This window comes from Bos grunniens, chromosome 9, assembly GCF_055505025.1.
Source record: "Bos grunniens cultivar Pamir isolate PY7600 chromosome 9, Bosgru_T2T1.0, whole genome shotgun sequence".
NCBI lineage: Eukaryota > Metazoa > Chordata > Mammalia > Artiodactyla > Bovidae > Bos > Bos grunniens.
The window spans coordinates 94723986-94744562 of record NC_141173.1 but is presented as its reverse complement, the minus strand read 5'-3'; the positions used below and the strand labels follow the sequence as shown (position 1 = coordinate 94744562).

The 20577-nt window shown below is 41.6% G+C and overlaps 1 protein-coding gene across 25 annotated transcripts in view; it reads right to left on the bottom strand.

The window, feature by feature from the left end:
- Window positions 1-20577, bottom strand: part of ARID1B (AT-rich interaction domain 1B) — a 435290-nt gene that overhangs the window by 62909 nt on the left and 351804 nt on the right. For 11 of the 25 annotated variants that reach the window (XM_086318501.1, XM_086318510.1, XM_086318502.1 and 8 more), the window contains 3 exons: window positions 15327-15506; window positions 1781-2108; window positions 4-132 (listed from right to left, as the gene is read on the bottom strand). In XM_086318501.1, the coding sequence (XP_086174627.1) occupies window positions 4-132; window positions 1781-2108; window positions 15327-15506 (637 nt within the window). The remainder of the gene's footprint in view (window positions 1-3; window positions 133-1780; window positions 2109-15326; window positions 15507-20577) is intronic. The other 14 variants (XM_086318507.1, XM_086318518.1, XM_086318509.1 and 11 more) reach the window with 3 other exon arrangements.

Genomic DNA, 20577 nt, shown 5'->3' with positions numbered 1-20577 from the left:
TACCCGTACTGGTCAGGCTGGTGCATCATGGGAGCCTGAGAGTTGCCATAGTTGGGGTGCTGGGAAGAAAACATGGGGCGTCCGCCAGCCCCAGACTGGCTGGGATAAGCAGGCGACCTAATGTATGGTGGCCTAAAGTAGAACAGAAGAACAGCTTCTTTGGATTTGTTCTATAGACAAGTATGAATCCCCCTGTCCATTACGTTATCTCCACACCAAGGTGTGGTGGCTTATAGAGGGTGGCCTGATACTCCATATTAGAGCTCTGATGGGCGGAACATGAAGGCAAGACTTTGGAATGGTCTATTGATTAGAAAAAGAAACTGAAAACGCTTGGATGTATACTTGTATATTAATTTATATAAAATTATATATAAACTGATTCAGAAAGGGAACACAGCAAAGCTTTTTCATCAAACAACTATGTCTTAATTTCTACAGTTTTCGTCTTCCCAGCTCACTACTCAAGGCTTCATGTCATATGCAATCAAATATTTTCTCCTTAAAAAGGAAATAACTTGTGTATTTTTTGAGTTGTGACAATGGACAATTCATTTAAACCTAAATTAGAACTTCAACTGGATGGGCCCAACCAGTGCTCACAGACAGGTATATTAAAACGTTCTCTCTGCAGCCTGTGTAAGTTCAGTTCAGAGGTATAGTGCTGGGGTTCAGAAGATTCTAAGTCACTGTAACATGGATAAGAGTGAGAGAGGTAGGGGGAGGGGGTAAGAGAGAGAACCTGACTTTCATTTTGATTCCTCAAAGGAAATATTTTGTAGAGCAAATAGTGAGACTGGAAGGGTCCCTGACATTCTCAAACAGCAGCTTCAGAGGAAAAGTAACAAAAGGATACATTTACACACACACACACACACACACAAGCTCTTATTCCACCTTGACAAAATCAGAATCTTCTATTTTTCCTCCTGAAGATACCATATTGTTCAGTCGCTCAGTCATGTCTGACTCTGCGACCCCATGGACTACATATCTTTCAGTGTCCTTTGTTTTAAACATCTTAACATATGTTAAACAAAATTGAAACATTTTTTTCATTTGAGTCTTTTAAAACATAGTCACTTTGCCTCATGAACTTTTAATTCAATTATTTTAAAACAGGTCAAGTATTTACTTCAAGACTTTTTTCAGGATTAAAAACAAGTAAATAATTGAGGCTAAAGCCTTGCTCTATCAACTTAAACGTTCAGAAATACAATCATTATTTTGCTAACTGCCTTTTGGCTTGGACAGAGAGAGACATATGCCCAGAAAAATAAAAGTACAACATAAGAACATGAAGCAATAAATCTCACACGTATACATTTAGACAAACACACACAATACACATATGTGCACATACAAAGTTCCTATTTCATAAGGATTTCTACAGTGAGGTTAAAAACAAAAAAGGGAGGCGTTCTTTTTGAATGTTTAGATTTGGGCCAGTTTCTAGGCTTTATACCCTCCTGCCTAAGCTTCACTGTGTTAAATGGAGCCACAGAGGCACCCTGCACCACTGGCTTTGGGTGGCTAGGTGCAGTGACTCTTCTCAGCCATTTCAAATAACCTCCTATAACTGATGGATTCCTTCCTCCATGTCTCGTAGAACACAGTCTATCATTTACTTCTCTGGCCTCTCTGATAGAGAACATGTAACACAAAAGGGGAGGCCAAGCACAGTGGCCCTCTGCTGCTCTCCACCCCCACTGACGGGATGACCAATTCTGGCTCCGCGCGTGTGCACATGTCTGTGCAGACTGCCCGCCCAACGGCATACCTGCTTTGCGCCGAGTTCGCAGCGGCCTGCATCACTGCAGCAGCTGCCTCCTGTGCCTTACGGTTCACGGTTGGCATTGGTGGCCCCATTCCTGGCCCCCCCTGCTGAGACATGCCAGGAGAACTGGGGGTCATGCTGCTCATGTTTCCAGGAAATGGTCTGTTCTGCATGCCTGCGGATGGCACTCGTCCCAGGGGCATGGCACCACACGGCTGGCTTGGCCCTTGTCCATGCATCTGGCTGTTGGCATTGACGCCCATGCTGGGCCCTGGGCCGCTGTAGCTTGCACTGGGCACCCCACTGTATGTTGGGGGTCTGGAGTAGTTACCTAAACAAAAATCAAACACAAATTAGAGCCTTGTTCTTAATATCTGAACTTGTGAAAATATTCACTGGAAGTACTTTTGGTCCAACGATGTGATCAACACAGAATATTAGTCATTATCCTCATTAACCCTTCCCCTTTGGTGCTGATGAGGCTGGATGTCTCAAAACACATGATCTCTGTACATTCCAAAGGCAAAGAGCCACACAGGACACTGAAACATGGAGAGAAACCCAGGCTGAACTCTGAAACCATCTCTGCACAGATACAGACGGAGTGCTGAGTGGTGCTTCAGCTCATTCAACATCTCATGCTATTATCAAAATTCAAGCAAAATAATTATTTTAGCCCCCAGTCCCTAGGTGTACTCCAATCTGAGATTGCACCAGTACATCACTGCTGCTCCTGCTGCTGCTAAGTCGCTTCAGTTGTGTCCGACTCTGTGCAACCCCATAGACAGCAGCCCACCAGGCTCCCCTGTCCCTGGGATTCTCCAGGCAAGAACACAGGAATGGGTTGCCATTTCCTTCTCCAATGCATGACAGTGAAAAGCGAAAGTGAAGTCACTCAGTCGTGTCAGACTCTTCGCAACCCCATGGACTGCAGCCCACCAGGCTCCTCTGTCCATGGGATTTGCGAGGCAAGAGTACTCGAGTGGGGTGCCATTGCCTTCTCCACTACCACATGACAATAAAGTGTTCAGAAGGTATAAGGAAACATGCACATATGATCAAAACTACCCTTCAAAACCCCACAGGAGGGGTCATGTGGAAACCTACAATTAGTCCAACCCAGTCGGCATTTCTCTGGTGTCTAGAGACATTTTTTTTTTTTTTTGCTTGAGCACCAGATAAAGTGGTTGGGTTGTACCCAGCACCATGTCTTATAAATAAATTTTAAGCACAAGCATGGCACTCAGCAAAGCAGGATGGTGGCACTACAGGAAGCAGGCAGGGTCTGAGACTGAGATAAACGTCTGCAATGTCACCCTCCCATCCCTGCTCACATGGGGCACATGCTCCTGGAGTAGATGGCCTGGACTAGTTCAATAGTTTTGTTTTCTCTCTCCTTCCACACCTTTTATTTTGGTTTAGGGTACATAAATTACAGTCAAGTAAATTGAAGGCATGTATAATGCCACTTCGTAACAACAACTGCTGAACCATGCACACTATGTGTGAGATATCAGGTTAAGTGTTTTGCACCTATGATTTCATTCATTCCGCCAATAACTATATGAAATATGGACACGACCATGACTGCATTGACAAAAGAAGAAAATCAAGAGCTAGTAGGTTAGGATTCAAGCTCAAGCCAAATGATTATGGAACAAATGTAATTAACCAATAAAATATGCTGCCTCCTAATAAGTGACTGTGGAAATGAAATATATTAAAAGGAGAAGTGTTTGGAGAGTATGGATTAGTGTTTCTCTACCTGTCCTTACCACTTCCTGGAAGAATCTCATCTACACAACGTAACTGTTCTAGGCACAAGGGATGTAAGGTTAAATACAATGCAATTCCTATACTCAAGTTCACAGCATAACAGTGTGAGGGTGCGTGTGTGTGTGTGTGTGTGTACAAGGTGAAGTAGCAGGGGAAAGACAAGAAAAAATACAAAAGCAAAAACAGAAAAGATAATGCACTGTAAAACGTGTAAGAGAAAGAAGAGTAAGTCCTTGTAGGGTAGGGATACAGGGGGTCATCTGCGGAGGGGGGCGGCGCTGAGTGAAGGTCTTTGAAAAACCATGTTGGGTCTTGACCCAGAAATCCGTGTGGGGCAGGCTCTGGGATCTGGGAGAACTGGGGCTGAGTGAAAACTCTGTGAATATACCAACCATGGATCTTAGGTAAGTTGTTTTAATTTTTCTTGGTTTCATTCTCTTTCTTTTAAAAAAGAGGATCCTCTTTATTTCGGTCTACTTGAAGAGTTGCTGTTAGGATTAAATGATGTAATATGTGTAAAGTGTCTCAAATACGGGTACAGAAATGGTTGGGGGTTACTGGCGGGATGATAATAACGCAGAAGAGGACAGAGAGCCCCCGTCGGTGAGGCAGTGAACAACAGCGCTGACAGCGAGGGCGCACTTGAGAGCAAGGCACTGCTGAGCTGGCGCGGCTGAGAAGGGCACGGGGGGGCCCCGCTCACCAGGCCTCCCAGCCTGGAGCGTATTCTGAAGGTGAGGAGGGGCTTCTTCAGCTTTTTCCAGCAGAAACTGGGTTAGATCAGCAACAACAATAAAAGCCAGCAATTCATGTTTCCTGTGTGCTAACCTCAGCTCCAAGTTCTCAGCATTACCTCCTTTCATCCTTATGTCAAGCTTAAGAGAGCCCAGTCACTGGCGTCCTCACTTCAGGGAGGAGGAGCCTGAGGCGATATGCAGAGTGACCTGACCCAAGGTCATGTGGCTAACAGGCCTCAAAACCGTGGTCTGAATACCCTATTCCGCTAGCTGCACCCAAATGGCCTCTCAAATACTTAACAGAAAACCGCACCGACATAACAGCATGGTCCCAATCATGAAAGCAGGTTTTCTTTAAGGGCACCTACAAATCTGTAAGAAGCCCAGAGTTTTCAACAGTGACTGATGTCAGCTCTTTGTTAGGTGCTGCCCGTGAACTCTCTCACATGGCTGTCCATGAAGTATATGAAGAGTGAGTATTTTAGGCTTTGTGGGCTAGATGATCTCTGTCAAAACTAAACCGCCACTGCCGCCTTGATGTGGCCAGAGGTGACACACACATAAATCAGAGCATCTGTGTTCCAATAAAACTTTATTTACAAACACAGTGGCTGGCCAGAGTGGCCACAAGCTGCTGAGTCCTGTGACAGACCAGTCTTGGGACAAGCTCCTTAAGAAAGTGCTCCATCAGCACAGAAAGTGACCTGTTAAAGGTGGCAGCTACTTTCCCCTGGGTATTCCTGGAAGTCCAAGGGCTGGAGAGGAACAACAGAGCAAGGCACTGGCCATCTGAGGAGCTGGAATGGGCAGGAAAATCAAAGGGAGGAGAAGGGACAGCAGAAGTTCAATACAAATCACATCAGGTGCCCCTGAGTTGCATGCGAGTCAGTGTTTTACAGCAGCACCTCAACTATAAACCGTATTTTCAAGAAGATACCCTGCCATTGCAGAAATAATCAACCTGATATTGTTTGTAAGTAAACACTGGTGATTCAGATGGTAAAGAATCTATTTGGAGACCTGGGTTAGATCCCCGGGTTGGGAAAATCCCCTGGAGAACAGAATGGCAACCCACTCCAGTATTCTTGCCTGGAGAATTCCATGGACAGAGGAGCCTGGTGGGTCCACGGGGTCGCAAAGAGTCGGACATGACTGAGCCACTTACATAACACAAAAGGTAAACAAACATTCACTGTTTATCAATTTTGAAGTTCTTTATAAAAAGTTCTGAGGCTGCTTTGAAGCTGCTCATGTGTCCCATGGGACCACATGGAAGATCCCCGTCTACTTTCCCATGGCACCATCTCAGAGGAAAGGGCGCCTTATGCTCACACTGGATGGGGGGGTCACAGAGCAGTGGACAAGATGCTGTGTTCCCCTCTTCCTGTGCTTTCCCAGAGCACAGTCCTCAGAACTCTGCTCTGTGGCAGGATGAAGGCTCACCCCTCGCCACCCCATCCTCTCTCAGCCCTTCCCTACAGACTGTTTGATAACATCAGTGAGATACAGTGCTCTTCCCTGGCTCTTGCTTTTATTAAAAATAAACTCATTTGTAGCTTGAACGCAAATGAAATTAATCCACATATTCTTCCTGTTCCTCTGTAGCTAGTTTCCACTCTCCCTCCCTCAACACTTGGTAAGTAACTTATTTGGTAAGAAACTTTATTCAGTGAAAACATATGTACCCTTTGCTTTCGAAGGAAATGCAATGACTTTTAATCTTGTTTCAGAAAACAAGCATTTACATGGTTATTGCAGACTAAGCCCATAATGCACTTGATATAAGAGGAAGGTCCTTGGTTTTGCTAAATCCTGCTTACAGTTGAAGTAGAATGCTGCTCATACTTGGAACAGAGAAATATTGTCCCTCTGGGTTCCTCCACCTTGGGTTTAACTGCCAATCAGGGGCTGTATTTTAGTAACCACAAAGGAAAACACCTGAGATGTTCAGTACCCCTGTCCCCGTCTATCTTTCTCATTCATTTTATGTGATAAGAAGAGAAGAGCTCTGTTTCAGTAGCATTGCTCAGTTCCACAGCTGGTCTTCATTGCACAGCAGGAAGCGTTCTGCAATCCGGGAGAATATGCATCAGAGCACAACCACCACGCGCACCCACACGCATGCGTGCACTCGTGCTTAGAAAGGCCCATTGAAAGCTGGGCTCCCAGTCTTATTTTCCCTCAATCAGTTGGGCTGATTTCACAAACCGGCACTCAAAAGCACATGTCAAGAGAGTATGTTCTAATTATAGAGGCCTCTATTTGGTGGAAGAAACACAAAGTTCCCTTTTCTTCTCCTTGAAACTTTAAAAGACTTTCCTCATTAAACTCACATGCCTGGATAAAAATGGTTTCTAAAGGCTTTAAATGGCTTAAGAGGCAGCAACAGACAAAGCACAGGCTGTAGAAACTGGATTTGATACTGGGTTCTGACACTTTCTAGGGGAACCACCTTGGACAACTTATTTAACCTCTTGGAACATGAGTTTTGACAGATAAAGTAACAATATTAACGGGCAATAGGCAGAAAGTGACTAGTACAGTGCCAAGCATAGAATTACCTAATAAATTATAGCTATCACCATGATCATCAACAATAACATTATCAATAATCACTAATATAATCTTTTTTCCATAATCTTTTAAAAATGTGTAGGAGTAAAAAATGATTCACACCCCCCTCACTTTGCCTACTCAATAATGTATCTTTCTCCCCAAAATAAATAAAAACCAAATATGTAAGCCAAGCAAAATATGAGAGGAAAAGCCAGGAATGAGGAGTGCAATCTTATTTCCATGTTTCTCTAATAGATTAGTAATTTGTTGGCACTGGCTCTGACAGAAAACAGATGGGTCCAGCATTAAGCACAATGAAGGCAGCAGATGCTAGGCCAGCCCACCTCAGCTGGACGGGCCTTGCAGCCAAGTCCTAGAGCCCACAGTTTTCAAGTGGGTTCATCTTGGCACACCAGCTTTGGAAAATTGGTCACCAAATGAATTCAGATTTTAACTTACTGGGAGCTGTATTCAAGCACCAGATAACGGAAGCAGGAGCTACACTCTATTCACATCCTCAGCATTATTTTAGGAGGATCACAAATAACTCTATACCTGACTCCGCAATTTTAAAATTTGCTAGTTAATATTAATATTCCAAGGTTACGGCTTCTATGGAATTATTAAATGTTTCCACTTATTTTACTTCTTGGTTTCAACCATCCAACAATGACTTAGGAACAAGTACTGCATGCAAGGTCCTATATTATTTCCCTTTGCTGTGGAGGGTAAAATGGTGCACAAATCACAGAATAGACACTTGAAAAAAATGAATAATTAGCTATATATTATGATGAACACATTTGTGAATTAGGTTTAAATCAGCACTTTTTATGGTTATCTACTACACACATTTACTACTACATCTGTCATGTTTATTGAGGCAGAATTTCTATGCATTAGCATGCATACATGCCCTATGACCACCAGCACAGCTAAGACATGGAGAGGGTATTTCTATCAGGACAAAGAGTTGCCATCTGGTGGTCAATCTTGTCCCCAGCCCTGGCAGCCACTGGTCTGATTTCTGTTCCTACAGTGTTGCTTTCCCCAGGATGTCATGTAAAGTGACTCATACAGTACTGGGTCTAGCTCCTTTCACTCGGTATTGTGCTTCTGAAATTCACACATAATGCTGTGCATATCAGGAGTTTGCTCCCTTCTGCTACTGAGCAGTATTCCATTTTCTGGGGACATGTGGGCTGTCCCTGTTTCCGGCAATCGTGACTGAAGCTGCTGACATTTGCACACAGGTCTCCCAGTGGATATGCTTCATCTCTCTTGGTAAACTCTAGGGATGACTGCTACCTTTGTACATTAAGTGCATTTTTAACTTTGTAAGAAACTCTACTACGATACATATGAGAGTTCCAAGTGCTCTACTGTACATCCTTGATATTGCAAAATTTTAAAAAATATCAGCCATTCCAGTAGCTGTGTTGTGGATACTGTTATGGCTTTAATTTTCATTTTCCTAATGACAAATGATTTTGAGAGCATTCTTCATCTAAATAAGATCCTTGCTGTGTAAAAAAGTTGTATTTCAAAAACCTTCTTCCAATGCTACTTTTCTAATCGGAATGATCACATGGTGCTATGCTTTCAGGCACAGATTTAGGACAGAAACTGACTGAATAGCTAAGACCACAGATTCAATATGAAAGCGCACTTACCCCAAGTTGTAGTAAACCCTACTATTTGTGAAAATTGAGATAATTTATCTTTTGAACTGATACATGAGGCACCACATTTTTCCTAGGTCAACATGCATTTTATTTTTATTTATTTTTTTAAATTTAATTTTTATTTTTTATTTTTTTTTAAATTTTATTTTATTTTTAAGCTTTACATAATTGTATTAGTTTTGCCAAATATCAAAATGAATCCGCCACGGGTCAACATGCATTTTAAAAAGTATTCGAAATGCAAAAGCAATACAGTATTATATAAAGCTTGTAAAAGAAATGGAAAGATTCATTACCTTACAGTATGACTTTAATGTTTCACTTTTGGTAGCTTTCTCCCATTATGTTATAAAAATTAACTCCTTTAAAATGTAATTATACAGTGATGCAAGCTCAATACAGAAAATATAGAAGCACAGAGAGAAATAGACAACAATCCTTAGTGCCATCTCCCAAAGATAATTCTTAAGCATTGAGTAGTCAACCTAATAAGCATCAAGCATCAAAGCAGCATCAAGAGGGAGCACTGGATCTGAATCTCTGGAATACTGTCTCCATCCATTCAGGAAATAGTTTTTAAGAGCCTCTTTTGTGCCCGCTCCCTGCTCATTGCTGATGATGTAGCAGTGAGCAAAGGCAGAGAGCTTCCACTCTGGTGGCAGGAGATAGGTCAATAGATAAATCTAGACCATGCCATGCAGTGCCAAGTGCTCTGATGGAAAACGGAGCAGGGAGAGCTTGGACAGTGTGGAGAGGGCAGGCTCCCCTGAGAGGGTGACTGAGGAGAGCTGCCGTGGAGAGGGAGCTGTGTGGCATGTCGGCGCCTCTCCACCACCATCAAGGCTGACATACACACAGGCCCAGGAACATATGGGCAAGTCGGATGCTGGTTCTGACTTCAGAGCAAGGAGAGAAGAGAGGAGCACAGGTTCTCAAGGAGCAGGGCAAAAATGTTTGCCTGTGTGTGACCTTCACAAAGACACTGGTCACCACAATGTTCAGTTTCCTCATCTGCACAAAGGGTATAACATAAAACTCTCTATCTCCTGTGGTTGCTATGGGGAAAAAATATTCACAGTAACTATTGTTGGACGCTAACAATGATTAGAATCTGTCAAGGAACAGAGAGAAGCTGCTCCAATGTTGATAAGATAACTTTCCACCAGCAAAATTCTTTTTTACTGTATATTGTATCATGAGCCTCCTTTTACTTTCAATATGCACAGATATTCAAATCTATTTCAGAGTAAAGCATAAGAAAAAATAAACAACTGACCTAAAAAAATGTAAAATCATCTTAATTCAGTAGCCAAATTTGGCATGAAACAGTAAAAGCCCTATGGTAAGGAAGGAAGGATTCTCAGAGTCACTGTTGTCACAGGTGCCTGAGCACCTGCGTCCTCCCTGGGCTCAGAGCTGCTGCGCCCTGTGCACACCCACGGATGGTGGGGGAACAGCGCCCCCTGCAGGGAGGGCTCTGATCTGCTTCACCTGACGGCAGGTGCAGGCAGCCTTCAGAAAGGACCGGTGGTGCCAACGCTTACAGAATTGAACACTAGTCATTTCTTTTAAAACAAGCAATTAAAAAAATGGCAGAGCTGTGAGCCTCAGGAAAAGGCAGCTTGCTAAAACTAAGTCAAGCAGCCTGTCCACATCCTGCGTTTCTACACCGCCACCAACTGTCCTGATCCAGGCCGGCGGTCCAAGTTCACAGGATGACCGTGAGGGGAGGGGACACTGGCACCCCAGGTGCTGTTGATTTTAATAAGTAAAGTGAAATAATTATCTTCACACTAGTCAAAATTCATGTTGCTGTATGTTCTTTCTTACTGTCAAGTTGATTTGTACTTTAAATTTTCCTTACTTCTTGCCTAATTCTCAGGTTTTTGTCAAGTCAAAATGATTATCAGTCTGCTAAGAAAAATTCAAGCTTAAACCTTATAACTTGAAGGCTAAATTTGAGCATCAAAAGATGAGGCCATTAATCACCTTTGGTTATAATATGATCTGCTACAATTTGTTTTTTCCTACTATGAGCAAGATAAAGATTTAGAAATTTTTGAACAAAGCCTTACAGACTATGGAATTAATACTTATCCCTAGCACTGTCCATTTAACGAAAAAATCAAGTTAACCTAACAGGATGAAGTAAACGATCAAGAGCACTGCAACCTGTTTCAGGAGAGAAATGAGTGAAACTGATGCAGGACTGACCTGCACACAAACCAGCCTCTGGAAAGCCAAAGAACAAGATCTCCAATTAGCAGCACTGTCCACGGGGGTGGGGGGAGGGAATAAATCCATGTGGCAGACACATCTCACTTCTGTAGAAGATAGGCTGAATTCAGCTTAATTTAAGAGCAAGAGTGGGGACTAAAATCATGGGTCGTGGTGACCCCAAGGCTGCCATGGCCTAGAAGGCTCTCTGCAGTAGCTGGTGGGCTGCCAACTGGTTGACATTTATATGTTGTTCCTCTTGACTTGAAACACTTATAAGATTATTAATGTGCAATTCACTATTTTGGAGCTGCATTCATTTCAACTAGGTATCATTTAAAGTTTGCCATTGCTGACTTTTAATGAATGAAGGAGAAGGAAGAGTTCCACTGGGATCTGATTTATTTTAGAGGGAAGCACTCTAAACCCTTCTGAAAAGCACCTCTGACAAAGTACTTTAGGAATAAAGGCTAGTCAGATTCATCTTCTTATAAGCTCCCTGCTTCCTAAGACAACTATACAAATTAAGGCATAAAACCAAGGCTGAGTCGGTGTGCAATGTCTACAGCTGTACATGGGGGCCCCAGACACTCACACAGGAGTGACACCTAGCAGGGAATCACGGCTCAGAACTCCTATCGGTTGCCCAAGAAAATACTCCCAATTCCTTCCACAACTAAGGCTAGGCCCTCACATTTTGCAATTAGTGACAAATATGCAAAAAATATCTGTGGACAGTCTGTGACAGACACTGCTCCTAGAGAACATACGAACAAGAAAGTGTCTGTCCGTAGGAAATAGAAAGGCTATGAAGATGAAATGGATTTTGGCTCCCTTTTCCACATACAAATTCATTTATTAATAATTAACACAGCAATTAAAGAATTCCTTTTTATTTATTAGAGCCAAGTCTCTGTGGCCCTCTCTACTCGCAAACACTTTGTAAGGGAAGTTATTTTATATGTGTCTGCTTGAAGGTAGAAAAGCACTATTTCATAAAATACACTGCAATTAAACATTTTTGCACATTTAGACTGGCTTCATCCCATCTGTATATTTAATAATTTATAGTATTAATATACATTAAAAAATTTCCTCTTAATAGGAATCTGTTTCTTAATCTCTAGTATTTTTGGTGTATCTCAAGCCTATATTCCCCAAAGCTCCTTGAAGGCTCATAGTCTGTCTTCTGTCTCTCCAGCAGCTCACTGAAGGAACCAGCAGGAAGGAGTGTATCTAAGTCATGGGAAATGACACAGCAGGCACTCTGAGTGGCCTCTGAAGTCTTTCTCGGTTTGAACCTTGGCTCTGCACTGACCAGCTGTGGGACTGTGGGTAAATTACTTAACCTGCTCATTTGAAAAATGGGATGACATTACAGGTTTCCTGTTAATGAAGAAAAATGGGAAAGTATACCTGAATTTGAATCCCAGTATGACCACTGTGTACCCTGGGCAAAGGTGTTTATGAGATGCATGCCTCAGTTTCTTTGTCTATCAAGTGGAGTAATAGTGGTACCTATAACATGGCATGTTGTGAGGATTAAATGAATTAATATATGAAAAACACCAAGTCCAGGACTCAGTAGTGTTTAATAAATGTTGGCTGCTGTTACTAATAATTTTGAAGAAGCTATTCCTGACAACAAAAAGGTTTAGCAAAAAGAGACTGTGAAGTATCTTCCCCCGAGATCTCTTAAAAACATTAACACAGAAGAAAGCCATCTAGCTAGAAACAGAGAAGATATGACGACGACTCTGTGGATCTCTGCACAAGTGATTCTTTCCAGACATCAAAACCTGTAACAAAGATGGAAGCTGAATATTCTACTAATAATTTGAGTAGTTAATCAAGAGAAAGAAAAAAAAATACTTCATTTGGGTCTCTGTTTAAAAGGATCAATCAAGAGAGAAAGGTAAAGGTAAGAATATTTCTTGGATTGAGTAATACAAGTTATAATTGTCATTTCCTGTCATTTGTTCAGTGATGACAGGGGGAATACAAGGAGGAAAGTAAACAATTCAGATTTGAACCGAGAGCACCAGAAAACGGATTTTCAGTCCACGCTTCGGGAGCCAGTCAAGAAGCCCAGGGGGTGGGGGGAGCACAGAGTATGCCGGAGATGCCACCTGGAAAGAGAACACTGCCTAGGGCGCAAAGTTAGAACATGCCACGTGTGGAAACTGTCAGCCTTAGTTTAAATTGTCCAACCTAAACTTAGTATTCATACCTCAAAAAATTCCCAAACAACAACCTTCTTGACTATATATCCAAACTGTTATGCAGTGGATCCAGTGGGCCACATTAATGTAAAAAGGTGCTGGAGTCGAAGCAAAATTTAGACTCAGAACATTAGAATTAGAAGCAATTTCCAAGGTAACACAATCTAATTTTCTCATTTTCTATAGAAAAAGTAAACCCCGGAGAGTAAGCAATTTTCCAAAGGTTGGGTGAGAACTCTCACAGGAGCAGTGCTATTAAATCAAGAATTTTACTATTCAACGATTCCAGAAAACTGAGGGTTTTATTCAGAGGATAAACCCATTTTATGGAAATTACCTTCTGTGTTATTAGCTAACTCCTAAAGTATGAGTGCTTTATTAGCCATTCACACAAGACTCATCAGATAGTCCAAGGCTCTGCCTTCCCACCTTCCCTTATTTGAGAGCAGCAGAGGGTGAGATTGCAAGAGTATTTCAGAGTAGAGTGGCCAGTTTTCAAGATTATATACATGAAACCCTTGGAATGGCATTGGTAAGTCCCAGGCCCTAGCCACCCCTAACTCTGAGAATAAGGCCCTGGCCTTGTCTCCAGTTATATTCTAAGTAAAAGTTCACATTTTCTGTGCGTGTCACAACTTATAAGCTGCTTTCCCAATTTTCACTATAGTTTTTGTCCTTTCCAGATCGTCAAAGTTCCCCCAGTTTTGAAGATGCCCACTGAGTGGCACAGAGGGCAAGCAGGCACTCTTACAGCTGAGTGGCACGTCCTGCCTTAGCTCAGCAACAAACTGCTACATGTCACAACTACCTTGGCTGATGGGGAACTAGGCAGACCCTGGCTGTCAACCAGGACCTTAAATTCCTAGAGCTTTTATAGGAATTAATAACACAGAAATCTACTGATGACATGGCAGGTAGGGAATCAAGTCAAACCCACGTTTATATCACTCTCACTACATGCTCATGGACAGAGGCAGAAAGGGCCATGGGAAACATTTGTTTTGGGTGTTCTAATACAGTTTCCCAACAACACAAATAGTTAGAATACAAAATAACAGGGCAACATAAGGTGAGGTGATGGTGCTACACTGATAGTACTGAGGGTGTTTAAAATCCTTCAGAAAGAGATCTTCAGAAAACAAGAGAATTTTCAAACTGTGAGGTAAGGACAGCTTTCCTGAGAAATACCAGGTAAAAAGCTGAGATGGCACCTGGCCTCCTCCTTAAAGAATCGTCTGGCCTTGCAGGTACTTCTGTGGCTGGAGAGGCTCGAAGGGCATCAGCACAGCACGTTTTCCAGATGGACAGTCTAAGAAATATTAAGGCTTGTCTATGGCCATACCACCCTGAACGCGTCTGATCTAGGAAGCTAAGCAGGGTCGGGCTGGCTAGTACTTGGATGGGAGAAACATTACAGCTTTAGTAAGTCAGGGGACCTGGTTTGGCTGTGGAGGCGCGGTGAACATTGTACTAGTTTCCTAGAGGGCACTGCCTTCACTTGGAACATTCCTGGTATTTTCAGAAGTGAGGAAACTCTGGGAATTGTGCCAGATTAGCTCATTCTAAATTATCCATTAATGTCTACTTTAAATAAACAAAATATAAAGGTGCTAAATTCAAATGCCTTATTGCTAGAAGTGACTTAGAAAAAAATATGTATCAGGTTAAAAACCTTGCTGAAAGGATTCTGCACATGTAAGACAAAACAGACATCAATGTCCAGGAAGGCAGAATGTAAATGGGGCGTTTTGGGCATGGTTCCACTTGTTTTTCTACTCATGCTTTATCTTCCTTTTTGAAAGACATGTCCATTTCAGGCTTTGTCCTGTCTTCTAAGAGTAAAACTGGCAATGACTGTGAAAATTAGAACTATTATTTACCTGAGAGAGCACTTTGGGGACAGATTAGGAGGAAAAGTAATAGGATGCAATCCTTCTGAGTAGGGAGCACATTGTTACAAAGGTAATTACAGACAGGGAGGGGCAGAATCAGGACTCAACAGAATAACCTAAGTTTTGAATCAAACTTCTTGAGGTCAAGGCCTGTACTGCTTTCTCAATAAGCATTTACAGCTACATCACAGAAACAAGGGTTCACTCCTTCATTATTAATAACACATGTATGAAGAGCACTTACCAGAGTGTCTGATGCATGAATGCTTAATGAATAGTTGCTATAATTATTCTTCCCATCACTATGGGAAACCAAAGGGCTGTGGTTTGCATTAACCTCACAGATCTGTCAGGTAACAATGGGATCTTAAGAGATGTTTATAACATTGAGGTCTTGAAAGGACTCGCATAGTAACAAAATTTCTACAACCTACTGACTGCATTCTGGAGAAACTTTTCTTTACCTTGTGGTCCATACTGGCTCATCTGTGGACCGTAAGTTCCACTTGAGTTACTCTGCTGAAAGCTACTGATTCCAGGGTGCATCTGGCCTCCAGGAGAAGGATGAGGCGACATGGATGGTCCTGTCTGCTGAGGTCCATATTGAGACATCTGAGGGTTTCTTTGTGTGCCTGCCATAAAACCTAAGTGAGAAATAAATGGAAATATATAAATGCAGGTGACAGAAGTGGACATGGAATTGTGTGCAAGGTGGACGGGAGAAGATCGGGGTTGTGGGATTCCCCTACGCAACACTGAAAGACATCTCAACCCAGTGTGGATGATGCGAGAGGGCCCGGGGGGCTACCCGAGTCTCTCATTAGGGTTCCTAGGAACACTATGGATTTAACACTTAAACTAGGGAAAGGAGAAGAGGGATAACAGGCAAGTAACCTTAACCTCTCCTAACATCCATTCTTGCCAGGCTGGACATGGTGTGTGCATCCCTCAGAGTCTTGGCTCAATTCTGGATCTCAGGGCTGCATATTGCCATTCAAACACCCCAGCCCTCTCTCAAGCCCAGGACAGCACCCAGCTCTCCTCTGCATAGAACTCTCTTTTTCCCTCTGACCTCCTGGAGTCACAGCTGCTCACCTTGACTCCTGCAGTGCTGAGACTTACCACCTGATTCACACTGTTCCCTAGGGGATACTGCACACAGGTGGAGGGTCTGAAATGTACTCTGCTACTCCAAATACACTCTGACTTCCTCCTGCAAAGTTCTGCCCATGGTGTCCCCAGCACAATCCCCGTGATCCTTCCTCCCACCCCGTCCTATGGTGCGATGGAGCCATCAGCACGTCTGTTGCCTCTACTTCTGAAATGCATCTCGGGTCATCTCTCTTCTCCATTTCCATGTCTATAAAAGCTCCTGTCTTTCCCCCCACACCTTGTCATGGTCTGGCTCACCCCTCTCAGCCTACCCCATGTTTTGTGACTTTTGGTTCACTTTCACAAAGCTGCCAGGTTTTCAGGAGTAAAAAAGGAAATTAGAAATTAGAGCGTTATCTTCTCTGCCTAACACCCCTGTCCCCAGGATCACTGGATCCGAAGTAAAATGCCAGCATTTGACTATAGTCTCTGGGACCTTGTGTGGTCTGAGGTTTGCTTTTCTCACTCTAACCCCACTTCCTATAGTTTTCTCTCCTCCTCACTACCCTGAAATCCACGGCCTTCTCATGCTTCCCAGAAGACAATGTCAAGCTCTTTCCCATGATAGAGTCTCTCTCTCTCCGGTCCCCTCTCCCAAGAACCTTCTACTACTGCGGGTTCCTTCCCATCCTCCAGGTCTGCCCTCCCTCATGGTGCTTCCTTTTCTCATGGCAATTTTCCTTACCTGTAATCAGCTTACTCTATTTCTGACTCACTTAACCTCTCTCTTCCCATGAGAACATAAGCCCCAGGAAGGCAGGGATCATATTATGTGACCCCTGCTGTACCCTCAGGGCCCAGTTGGATGTTTGCACATAGTAGGTGCAACAACTATGTACTGAATGAACGAATTTTAAATTCCTCTTGTACACAGAGTGCTGAGCACCACATGGTAGGTGCTGAGCAGATAACTGGCCAATGGATAAAGAAAATCCATCTTTCAATTGAGAAAGACTATAGTCAAGGTATGTCCCCATCCATCAGTAGTTTGGCCGAACATTAGCAAGTATTATACACAGGATGAACTGTGAATACACATTTAGACAAAGAATATCCCATGTTAAAACATGTATCTAAGAAAAAGATAAATTATCAAACCAGCAAACTAACAAAGGGCAGTTTGCAAAACAATTCCCAGAACCTAGGGGTTAGAGCTGGTGAGAGTCCCCGCTTGTCAGCTGAAGGCTCTAGAACAGTGGCAAGCATGGAGTTGGGTGGGTTCCATCTGCTCTGGAGAACCAAGAGCAGTAGCTTCCAGAGAGTCTCCTGAGGCAGCCGGAGGGAAAGATGGTGCCTGCATCCAAGATCAGCTTACATTTAGAGGGTTAAAGAGTAAGGCGTTTACAAAGGCCATGGTTTACATTTCAGTAAGAAAAAAAAAATCTTCTAACACTGCTTCTGTCTGAAAAGAGAGACATAAAATACAAGTAAGTAGAGCTGTTCCTTATTATCCTATTTCATTTATTTATAAAGATAAGGCTTGTTAAATTGGGCTCAATTGGCAGCTCCCAGATATAAATCATCATAGAAAATGTTTGCTTTTTCAAATCTGAAAACAAACAGAAATCAGAGTGCTAAAATTACTATAAATGATTGCATCTTCAGATGTAACATGAAATATTTATCTAAGCCTTACTATAAAATTCTCAAGAGTTTCATACAGAGTCCTGTTTAATAAAAAAATGTGTCTGAATTCCATACAGATTGTATAAGTTTTTCTTCCTTTCTCTCTTTGGAGAATGACTGTTTTCTTCTTCATTAGTTAAGGAAAATAATATGTGTCCTTTTTTTAGCATTAAATTTCACTTCAACCAAGAAGTGTCCACGCTGAAGGATTTAGAACATGTGTAATATAGCACATCCTTAAGTTATTGCTGCCTCTCAGATGCTTACTATAAGCTTAAGGTTTGTTCAAATGACTTCCAAGAATTCTTATCTGGCAAGTTATTTCATCATTTCTGACTCTTAATTCAGTCCTTAAAAATAGGTACATATATGATGCCATGATCCAGTTGAGTCATCTCACTCATCACTGGAATTTTGCAGAAAATAAGTTTGTGACAAGGCTCCTAAAGAGGTGAAATGTTAAAGTTAATCCAAATGGAATATGTAACAACATCAAATTCTACAACTTGGAGACAAGGTTCTATGGCGTATGGAATCCACCTCCTTTTATAGAGATTAAAATGAAAATACAGACAGAAAAAAAATTCCATTCTTTTCTCTGTATGCTTTTACAATGGCACTACTTACAAGAGGTTTCTGAAATCTTGTTTTATTTTTTGGTTAGACTCATCCCTTTCCATGTAATTCCCAAGAAAATGAAAGGAGGTGACATAATTTCCCTGACTCTTTTCTGAGCTATAATCATCGAATGGCAGCTAACTGGGAACAGAAGGCCTAGATTATAGTTTCGCTTGTGTCGATGGCTCAGAATCTAGTAGGGTAGACATATTTATGTAAATATGCTGCAGTGTGTGAACTGATCAAAACTAGCAGTGTGACCTTAGGTGAATCATAATTTACCTGAGGCTCAGCTTCCTCATCTTAAAATGTGGATGAGGTTGCTATAAGATAACTGAAATGGCACATGAAAATGCTCTGTAATCTGAAATGTGATACACAAAAGTAAGAGATGATGATGATAATTTTCTGGTTTATAAATTGCTACGAGTATATTTTAACTTCTGAACACTCCACATATTCAGGAGCAGTTTCCAACCAGCATGAAGAAGCTAGTTTTTATTTCTTCATTTTTTAAGTATGTGGGATCCACATTACTCCAATACTTGTGTAACTGTCTACAAATTCCAAAAGATTAAAAAAATATATACTTCTGTCTCCTACCATTTAGTCTCCCTGGCCAAACGCAAGTGGTTTTTTAATGTATCCTTTCAGGGATATTTTATAATTTGTTTGTGTTAGACTGTGCATTTCCTTTATCATGAGTAAAGTTGAACATTTTATTTTACAGCAGTTTCAACTCTTTTCCTAGAACTACTTATATCATTTGTCCATTTTCTGTTGGCCACTCTATGTCATGACTAGGAAGTATTTCATCTTGCAGATTCAGCTGTTATTACCAAATAGCTGCGTGGTTCACCAAAACTTTTGCATTTGCAATCCTATGAAAATCTGGTCTGATTAACACTGGCAAAGGCCGTACACAGTCTTGGCAGGAAAACAATGTGATCTGACTTGCATTTTCAAAAGCTAATTCCACCATAATATGCAGCATGAAGAAAGGACTGAGGGAAAGTAAGGCTAAAGGTTAGAAGACTAGTTAGGAGGTAGGAACAGTGATACATAATATATCATCACGATTAAAGGCCAGCACCAATCCTATTAAAAACGACTTCCACTATGGATTGTTGTTGTTTAGTTGCTAAGTGGGATCCAACTCATTGTGACCCTATGGACTGTAGTCTGCCATACTCCTCAGCCCACAGGATCTCCCAGGCAAGAATACTGGATTGGGTTGCCATTTCCTTCTCCAGGGGATTTTCCCAACCCAGGGATTGAACCTCATCTCCTGCATTGGCAGACGGGTGGATTCTTTACTGGTGAACCACCAGGGAAGCCTCCATTATGTATATAACCATATTTTTAAAAGGTTATTGAATATAGTCATAATCTAAACAAATTAATAAAAAATTAGAAGGCAGACAATAACAAAAAAAGAAATATTTCTACTTTTCATCCTGCATATAGAGATCTGCATGTCCATTACTTGTTTCCTCATCTATAAAATAGGGACAATTGTTATCTCTCTCATAAGGTTGCTGTGAGGATTAAATGAGATGATACATGCAAAAAACTTACAACAGCGCCTGGCACACATACACAGTGAGCTTTCAATAATCACTACCTGTTACTATTATTAATATGTTCAAAAAAGAAAAGCAAGAGAGGCGGCATGGTATGACAGCAAGGACTAGGACATCAGTCGGGGGCCTTCCATGTTCGCTGTGCAGAATACAGCAATTAACCTAGCCTTTCTGTCTCCATTTCCTCACGTGTTAAATGCAGAGAGGGAAGACATACAATATTTGTAGAGACACTTCTAGTTCTCCATGATTATGGCTTAAACTTTTAAAAAGTATCTAATTCAGGTCTGTAATTTGCATGTCTATTTATTTGGGGGACAGTCTTCATTTTGTTTTATTTTAACCTTTATTTTGAATGAAATAAATGTTAAAATGTTTCCAAAAAATAAATTTCAACCAAGAATTTTCTATTTATGGTGACACGTTTGATTGTATTTTGCCTCCTTTAGAAAGTTATTATAAAATGGCAGGTTGTAGCACAGTTTATGAATAGAAAAACTGACGGTTAGAAGAATGAAGCCTTTTTTTTAAAATAAAAAAGTTGTGTAATTTTTCTAGTTATTAACCATCTGAGTTTAAAAAACCAAACTAACTAGTAAGGAAAATTTAGGAAGTATAAAGTTAATTTCCCATATAGTATAAAAGCTTGTTGAACTACTAGGTGTATTATGGAACTGGCAAATAATATAACATGGAAAAATTAAACTTTGGAAAAAAGTACTAATTTAGATAATTA